The 9,832-nt window shown below is 41.7% G+C and overlaps 1 protein-coding gene across 1 annotated transcript; it reads right to left on the minus strand.

Annotated features, from left to right (window-relative positions):
• Window positions 1-63: 63 nt before the first annotated feature.
• Window positions 64-9,585, minus strand: nkpd1 (NTPase, KAP family P-loop domain containing 1). Its single transcript, XM_084540793.1, has 6 exons — window positions 9,580-9,585; window positions 8,549-8,622; window positions 6,882-7,010; window positions 5,466-5,782; window positions 3,146-4,576; window positions 64-2,328 (listed from the first exon to the last, which is right to left on the minus strand). Exons 2-6 carry the CDS (start codon window positions 8,565-8,567, stop codon window positions 2,083-2,085), a joined length of 2,142 nt encoding a protein of 713 aa, XP_084396919.1. The 5' UTR covers window positions 8,568-8,622; window positions 9,580-9,585; the 3' UTR covers window positions 64-2,082.
• Window positions 9,586-9,832: the final 247 nt, after the last annotated feature.

The raw sequence follows: 9,832 nt of genomic DNA on the forward strand, positions 1-9,832 counted from the left end.
ATTCTCCTACGTTGACGTTATAAAACTTTAAAAACATGCAGCATGCATTCATGAGGTATAACACTAGCACATCACAAGCCACATTTTCATTTGACACAGGTTATAGGATACAGTTACAGTACGTACAAAAACAATGGCACAAACTAAAGACAGTATATATGTCTGTGACGTAAAGTTTTATGAAACTTTGACAGAACCGTCTCAGCATTGCTACAGGATGAGCACATCCCCATGGCAATGAGAAGGGTGTATTCTTTGCATCCTGGTGCCATATGTTCCCTAGATAAGGGACGCAAACACACGCCTGGCCGTCCACACGATGTAAAAGGTCCAGGTCTGATCGTAGGTGCTGTTTGCAGTAGACAGAGGTCAGCATGGGCACCCTGACTGGTCCGTGGCTGCACCTTTGACACGTATCAGAGTTTACTTTTTCAGCAATTTGAGCTACAGTAGCTTGTCTGTAGGATGGGACCACGTGTGCATTTTTGGAGATGCTCTATTGTAACTCCGTTCTCTGGCCATCACAGGTTTTATCAAGTTGCTCCCTTGTCCTAAATCGAACACATCGACACATACAAGGAATTTGTTCTCTACATTTTAACCTATACACCAGAACCCAGTCCTAAGTCTACTTATTTAACAGTTTACGAGTAATAGAAGTTACTTTAAAACAAATGGTAACACAGTCGGTCTGTACATTTTCTTTAGGGGTGAAATGTTCTCACAACTCACAACCACTTGACACTGAAGCAACTAAACTAATATCGCCCATTATTACTACTATTATTACTGCACTTCAATTTTTTCCTGCTGTCAAACTATCTGCTGTGAAACATGCCAGACAAATGACTCGACATGACTCGGCAAGTTTCATAGACTACTGTACTCATGCAATTATTACTAAACTAATGCATTCCTAATTTGGAAATATCATAAATAAATGCATGGTTTATCACAAGCTCATGTACTGATAATATGACAATAACATAAGCTGTAAACCTGTTACGTAGGCAAATGCTAAATCCATATGGTCTCGCTGAAATAAAAAAGCGCAAGTGATGTAGCTTAGAGGTCAGTTTCCATCAGATTTATATTATCATCATGTTCTAATGACATTTAAACTTAGTCATGCTAATAACTAACACATAAAGAGGTAAAAGGTGAATAAAGGAAGAAATAAACGTACCCATGCTAACACCCATACCATATTAGCAATAACTTCTTGGCAAACAGCAGCCAGGTAGGTATATTTAGGTATAGTTATTTAGGAAGTTATAATTTTTAAACCTGAACAGAGCCAGAAGTCATTTTCCCCTGTTTCCATTTTTCAAAGCCATGCCACTTACCTTCTGGCTCTAGCTTTGCATGTCTTACCGACATGATTCAACATGCTTTGAAATGTATTTTCAGTCATGTGTTGCATTCTGTTGGCCTATACATCGACCAGGCATAACATTATGACCACCTTCCTAATATTTTGTAGATCTCCCTTGTGCCTCCAAAACAGTTGTGACTCATGGGCCTTCTGAGGGTGGACTGTGGTGTCTAGCAACAGAATGTTGTCAGTGGGGGGCTCTTTGGGTCCTATGAGTTGAGGGGAGGGTCCTCTGTGGATCATCCCGCAGATACTTGATCAGTTTGCGATCTAGTGACTTTGGAGGTCAGGTCAACACCTTGTGCTGTTGTTCATGTTTTTTTAGTTGTTCCTAAACCTGCATCTTGCTGAGGATGGCTGCTGCTATCAAGGAGTGTCATTGCTATGGGGTGGGGGTGCCTGGTCTGGTCTAGGTGGGTGGTACATGTCTAAGTAACAGCCACATGAATGAATGCCAGGTCCAAAACTTTCCCAGTAGAACATTGAATTGTCACAAGATGGTCAATTTTGTCTTTTACTTCTCCTGTCAGTGGTTATAATGTTATGTCTGATTGGTGTATGTATTTTGCACAAGTTACGTATTGTTACGATAAACATGATTAAATATCGCACATGCAGATAACACATTTAGGATTATCAGACTTAATAGGAAATGGATTGGATTTCTACATGCAGGTGTTACCCAGGTTGGGATATAGAAAAGCAGCCTAATCCTGAGGAACAAGCAGGAGTTTTGACATTCGGCCCTTAGAAGGAGAAGGAGTTGTTTGTGGCACGTTCTTGAGCTGGGATGGCAAACCCAAGAAGTGGTGTCGGAAACCTGCCCATTCGCGAAATGACATTTGTAGGAGATCTTTGAGGTCATTCTCATCACCGAAGACCAGTGATGAACCATCCAGGCCATTGCTTCTCACAGTATCGATATACTTGCTGGGGTAGTTCATCTTCTCTAACTAGGAAAAAAATAATTAACAGTATGAGATTATTAGCCCACAGAGATAAATGAACCATGAGATCTGAATAAAAACAGGTTATAATTGTTTTATATATATATATATATATATATAATTCTTTTCAGGAAAAGACATTCAGTTTTAACCTGGAACTAGCCTGACTAGCCCCTGCCCACAAAATCTTTGCAGTGGAAAGTTGGTCTGGCAAAGATCTGCCACACCAGTGAAATCGTTTGGGCAGGCTGTATGTGGTAATGGACAGAAGAGAGGTTGAAACACGCCCCATAATAAAATCCTGGGCATATGTTAACTGTTAAATCCTGTTTTTAAATATTCTCCTCAGGGTTTATTTTTGTGTTGTATGAAGTTCTCGTTAAAAATAATTCCTCCTCCTGCTGATGCTGCTGCTGCTGCTTCAGTCACAGGAATTTCAAAGCGTGTCACTAAGGTTAACGCCAACAGCATCTCTTCATCTACATTTATCTACTAAATGTTTATTCTCTGTGTTTTTGGCCGGGGATGAGTAATCAAACAGTAAAGGAAGCTGTAATTTGAAGAGCTGCAGGCGATGGGCTGCACAATTCTCAGTGGTGTAAAACTTCTCTCACTGTTGCATGGAAAACTAATTTGCACTGTGTGATATCTGATTGGTTGATCATGGCATGCTGGGGGCCAGTTATTGACCTACTTCTTCACTACTCCGCAAACTTTTTGGCTGCATTATAAAGGGTACACCAGTAGTTCTGTTTAATCTCAGATAAAACGAGATTAAAAAGCATTAAACCACGTCTGCTTATAATTATAGAAAAGGTCTCACCTCTTTGCATACGTCGTCTGTATCCATACTGATGATGGTTTTCATTGGCAGAGGAGCTAGCTTCTTCATCCAACCAAAATCTTTCAGCCTGGCCGTACCTCTGATCTGAGCCAGCTCCTTCCTAATTGAGTGATCCAGGTTCATCATCACCACTTCACACGACTTCAGGTCGTCTGTGGTGAACTTGAAATCCACTCTGAGAAATCTCTCAAACATTTCCGGATCATCATCCTGCTCGAGGAGGTCCTCGATCTGGGCACGCATCTCATACAGCTCAGCTCTGGTCTCACTGAAGACTTCCCATAAGGTCTTTGAATGACTGGAGTTCTGAACATTAGGATCAGCATATGCTTTCTGATGAGCGTCTTCCACACACTGGATGATCCAGCTGAGCCGGCAGGGCCATTGATTGGCTAAGGTCACCCATGCTGCAACATTGGCTTGTTGTGGTAGATCTTTCCCCGAGGCCTTTATGATTATCACTGCTACTCGAATGGAGTTGATCACCCTCCTCATAGACATGGTATCATCAGACAGGTACATGTTAAGCTTCCTTTCACTGTTGTCCAAGATGCTCAAGACCAAATTCTCTACTTCCTCCTCCTTTACATCCAGAGTTTCAATCAATGGAATTGTCTCCTTTATATCCACAACCTCCAAAGGTATATCTGCGCCACTTATCTCCGTTGTGTGTTTACCGTCTCTCATAAGAGAATCCTCAGAGATTTTTGATTTCTTGACAAGGCTGTAAAACAAATCAAGCTTCGAATGATTGCACAGTTCTGGGACCGAGAAGGCAAGAGTCACTATGCGGTTCAACATTGCATAAGCTCTGTCCTCTCTGCTGAAGCAGCCATCTGCAAAGTTCACTTTCTCCACAATAACATATGGATTTACTGCCAGAATGGAAATAAACGGGCTGTCCTCTTCTGAAAGCAGAATGTTGATCGCATCCAGAACTGCAACGATTTTCCTCGGAGGGCAGCGGTCCAGGCTGGAGATATTCAGCACTATTCGGATCTTCCTCCTCTCAAACACTTCCATGAACTGGATGAAGCGCGTTATGAACCACATCTCTTTCCTGACCTCGTTCATGAAGCCCAGCTGGCTGCTGATTTTCTCGTTGTCCATACCCTTGTTGAGGTTCCGTTCCTGGCTGAAAATGAGGTTCTTGATCATCATAACGGCAAACTTCAAAGCACTTGCTGCAGGGACTCCTACTGCGGCAAAGACCAGGCCTCCCACCACATCCATCTGGGCACTTGCTTTTGGCTCTCCCTCGCCTAGTTCCTCTACAGGTTTAAGAACGTCAAATGTCAAGAGAAACGCTAGGATGATAAGTGGTACCGTGAGGATGACCAGGAAGAAAAACCACAGCGGGCAGCAGCAAATCTTCTTGGAACGCCAGCGGTTTGTCCCATCCTCAAAAACCTGGTTAAAAAATTATTTTATAAAAAACAAAAAAGAGCAGGTTACAGCTGTGTTTTTAGACATTTGTCCCCCCCTTAAAAAAACGGCCATAGATATGACATACAATTCTGTACATTCATGGTGTCCACAAGAGGTGTCCTTGCGACATTTGTGATTGTCTAATTTTTCATGTCATACAGCCATGCTGACAGTTTCTAATGATGTACATGACTTACACTTTCAGTTTAAAGTTGTATAATTGCAAACTCATTGCCGACTGTTGCAACAACAGCTCATGCAGTTTACACCAATCAGCCACAACATTATGACCACTGACGGAAGAAGTAAATAACATTGACCATCTTGTGACAATTCAGTGATCTGCTGGGAAACTTTTGGACCTGGCATTCATGTGGATGTACCACCCACCTAAACCAGACCAGACACCCCCACCCCATAGCAATGACACTCCTTGATGGCAGCAGCCATCCCCAGCAGGATGCAGCCTGACACAGGCACACACACAAAAACGCTTTAGGAACAACTCAAAAAAACATGAAGAACAGCCTGGACTGGCCTCCAAATTCACTAAATGCCAAACTGATCAAGTATCTGTGGGATGATCCACAGAGGCCCCTCCCCTCAACCCATACGACCCAAAGCCCCCCCATTAACAACATTCTGTTGCCACCACAGGACACCCTCAGAAGGCCCATGTCCATGTTCTTACAACTGTTTTGGAGGCATAAGGGAGACCTACACAGTATAAGGATTATGTTATTATCATAATGTTATGCTTGATCGGTGTATGTTGACTGCAGATTTTATTTTGTTTGTAAGTCAAAATGTACAACCCCACAGAGCTGCTAGCGCGGCTGTAAAATGAGTTTAATAAATTAAATTCACAAACCTTCTGCTGGACTTCGTCCTCTTCATCATATTGAACCACACGGTAGAGAGCAAGTTGTAATTTTCCAAAGTGCAGCTGCATGGCCTGAAAAATCCGTATGGCTATCCCAGCCCAGAGCAGGTCACTGCCTGCAAAATGCCAAGCACTGAAATGCACGTTAATGAACCTGACATTATGGGGTTTCTCCTTGGTCCAAATGGGCCTGTAGAAGAGCATTCGGCCAATGAGTGCTAGAAAGCTAGTAAATGAAGGCTTCACAGGACGAGGCTTTTCTTCATGTTTCTTCTCCATCCTCAAAGCTTCCTCGTTCATGAACACTGAGGACATACAAAGATATGACATTAAGAATTGTTTAGGTGGTTCATGTGCATATAAGGATAATCTAAACTTTCAATGGGAGAGAGATATCGAGATTTGACTTGGAAGTAAAAGTACAAAGTTTGAATTCATTGACGTGTGGCACTAAAACCAAGTTTAAACCTTGCTATTTAGCAGAAGTACCTCTGAAATAAAAAAGTTTGAAGCTTTATTATTTCCTGGGCATTAAACCAGATGGAACACGATGACAACTTTATTCTGCAGGGACCTTCGGGGTAACACAAAATAACCTCTCTCTTTTTTTAATGGAGCCCTTCACCACAGGTGCACATGCTCCATTCAGTCGATTCAATGTCACATTTCTATCAAAAAATACATAAATTCCTCATTTTTGTTGCACATGGTTCCTACAGTATGTACTCATTGATGGACTGTGTGACGTCTGCTCGTAACTGATTTGTTGTTTTATTCTTGAACGTCTCACCTGTTTGTCCATTGTCCATGTGGTAAAAGATTTACTTTTGCGGCAAACCACTATTTACTATAAATGCTAAATGGTACCAATGTTTTAGGAGAAATATGTAAGGCATGTGAGCACACCTTGAGCTGTGATGAATGGGCAACTTTTCCCTGCACAGTGTTTTGCACACTTATGGTATGTGCACTCAAAGACACTGAAGTCCCCCCTCAGAGCAGAACAAAACAGAACAGAAACATGTCCACTCTCAGTCAGTTAGAGGTGAACAGGTCATTAAATCATAAGCCAGCTCTGTGGTTGTGCAGACTTGACTCACATACCAGGAACTTACACAGCTGTTTTCAGTGGCTAGATCAATGCAAAAATTGTGTACACGTTGTAAATTTTTGCAGAATTATTCCAAACGTATAGTTTCACACGCGAGCATGTTTCACAGAGAACACTGTGGACACTGAAAACAAAAGCAACGCCAATGACACTGTCACTGTTTGCATGCAAATCACCCAGCATTTAGTCTTTGTGTTTGTTGCCAAAATAATATTTAAGGTCCAGCTTCCTCGAGTACCCACCCACCGACTGGTAACTGTCACACATTTGAGCGAAGCAAAGTGTTTGTATACCTTCCATTTGCTTGCAAATCATATTAATTCGATTCTGACACGAAGAGTAGAGTCCTACAGTTGCAGGGGACGACACTTTTGTCAGCGTCTTGGACAGGGCGTATGCATAAATCTCATCGGAAAGCACATCTAAAAGGAAAAAGAAAACACGGCATGGTCAAATCAATTCATATTTTCAGTTTCACATCTACATTTAGTTCTTAGGTTTCTTCAAAACCCTTAAGATGAAAGATTATCTCACTGAACTAAACTGGAACAACTGTGCAGATACTGTACATGGCAGGTGTTCAGGTGGGTTTTAATAAGGTAAGGATATGAATGGATTTATTTTCAGTATGTATACATACAGCATGGTCTGTGTTCTTAAACGAGCTTCTAAGTGTGTTTATAACTGGATGTTAAGATTGAGGCTTTCACCAGGAGTGGAGACTTTTGTACATTATTTACCCTATATAATGTAAAGTAGGTTAAACTCATTATGAACATAATATATTCTTGACGCATGTGGCGAGAAATTACATCTCATCAGAAGTTATTTCTACTCTTTAACTAGGTAAAGACTCACAGGCAGTCACGACGGCACCTCGTGGTGTTTCCCAGCGTGTGGTTATATAAAAGTAATTTAATGTCGTGTTAAACATTTATTACATCGATTTACAAACTGAATATGGGGCGCCATAGGAACCTCTCAGTAATATTTTATTTCACTGTTTTTAAGACAATCAGGTCTTTGTCTAACTACTTTACCTTCACTGACAGGAAGATAAAGCACACCATTGCCCATAAAGTTGGAATAAAATATTTTTACCTGTTTTAACAATGTGACCTATTCTTGATAAAGTGTATACCTTCTCAAACTTTAAACATATAGCTGATGTGTATAAATAGGAATACAAAGAGGAATGTGCCTGACAACAAAATTATGGGCAACAGTGTGGCGGACAGTGTGTGTGTATAGCTCTTGTACAGCTATCTTTCTGAGGACCCGTTTGTACACCATCGGTGTGAGGACATGTGAGCGAAGTGAGGACATTTTGGCCGGTCCTCACTTCTTTAGGCTGTTTGAGGGTTAAGACTCGGTTTTAGGGTAAAGGTTGCAGTTAGGTTAGGGAGAGGGTTAGGGTTAAGGTTCGGCGCTTAGGTGAGATGGTTTGGCTAAGGGACTAGGGAATGCATTATGTCAATGAAGTTTTTGTGTGTGTGCAGTCTCCATGTGAAAACGACACATATGAATGTAAATTAACCAGTCCAGTAAATCTGTCTATATGTCTTGTGATCAAACTGCAGCTAGTATGGACATAAATACATAAACAAGAAACTGCAGACACACTGAAACGTGAAATCATGTTATAAAGACTGAAAAACACGCAAAGCAACATAAATAGACAACAACAGCAATGATCGAAAATTAGTTGGTAGGTCAACCCTTTGCTGAAATATTTGAATTTGTGTCCCAGAGGATTTTTTTTTTTTTTTCTAGCAAATCAGTGCAAAACAACATAGGGTGGAGTCATTTATAATCACTACAGATTCAGAAATGCATGCTGGTGCATTTAATCAGTAAAATGAAACTGAAAGTGAAAAGAGAGCCTCGCTGCAGACGAGGGATGAAGCTGGTGCTGGTCAGGTACTGCATATATGTTGCCCACTCTTCGCAGCTAACTCACCCTTTGTTGGCCTCTCCATGATGGCTGTGTGTGTCTGCTGGAACAAGCAGCTTCCACAGAAAAATTCCTCCGACCTGTTGAGAATGAGGAACAGCAGAGATCTCACTGCCGGGGGCAGTGCAGTGCAGGTGTGTCGGCAGCTTTATGTGTGTCTGTGACTGAGCTTTCTGTTTAGCTGCAGGTTTTTGTTGTCCCCAATGGTGTTACCGGGTAATTGTCACTGATGATGCACCACTTCTGTTCATCGGACACCGTTTATAAAGGGGTTATAAATTCTAATCAGTGGTTTTGTTTGTTTTTGTCATTATGAAGACTGTGACACGTCCTTACTTTTCCTGCTTTTAAATAAATTCCTTAATTTGTCGGGGACGCAAATGAACCTTTTCACTGCCCTCTGGCAAAAAGCTGTAGAAAATTGGCACCCGATCCATTAATGTGTCAGCAATCAGTAGACGATGGGTCGATGATTTGTTAGCTTTCATGGCTTACCAACATTTAGAACTGCATTATTCATTGACTAGAAGCCTAATTATTGTCAAAAAGATCTCAACAGGATGGGGCTCTTTTAGTATTTTTAGGGAGTGACTAATTCCGGTGCAAAACTCCACTGAGTTGGACCGTGTTGTTGCTGTACATTCAAATTAGCTGGAGGCCTGAGTTGTGTTTACTCTTGTGCTCAAAGATGTGTGGGATGGAAAGAGGGCCGGCGTAACAACTGACACACATTCAAGTGCAGCATTTTTAAGATGATATCCTGACATTCAAGTAACAAAATACACCCTCCATCCCCCTCCCCGACCTTTCCTAGACCCTCTCCCCTGCCACAACATATTTTCTGTCTTTGTTCTTGCCTGCGCTTGCCTGGTAGGTTCAGAGTGGCTGTATAAAAACAGAGTTACACACTTTTATTTGAGATTATGTTTGACCTATGATCACAGTGTACAAACCCCAGTCATAAACCTTCTACCATAAAACTATGACTGATAAGCTGTCTCTGGGCAGAAATGTGACACCGGTGAAAACAAGCTTACCTGGTTAGTTCCTGTTGTGTCAGTGTCAGTCCTGGTCTTTGTTCATCTTGAAATGCTGCTATGAATGAGGCAAAAAAACACAGAGAGAGGACCGTGCAGCAGCAAGCTAAGGTGTGGTGAAGTGAATACCCCCAAGACTTCAGCACAGTAAAACTTTACAACTCTGATAAGAGGGAGGAAAGGCACCTGATAACCATAGGCTGGATAGTCTGGGGGGCAGGACACTGGCTCAGGAAGTGAGGTCACACATTAT

The sequence above is a fragment of the Chelon labrosus genome (assembly GCF_963514085.1).
Source record: "Chelon labrosus genome assembly, chromosome: 3".
NCBI lineage: Eukaryota > Metazoa > Chordata > Actinopteri > Mugiliformes > Mugilidae > Chelon > Chelon labrosus.

Bases quoted from the DNA above. Each gene is read 5' to 3' on its own strand.
- nkpd1 (XM_084540793.1), bottom strand. The intron at 5,783-6,881 runs GTATACAAACAC...GTATGTCCTCAG, and splicing joins GATTTGCAAGCAAATGGAAG to TGTTCATGAACGAGGAAGCT. The intron at 2,329-3,145 runs GTGAGACCTTTT...TTTTTTTCCTAG, and splicing joins CAGACGACGTATGCAAAGAG to TTAGAGAAGATGAACTACCC.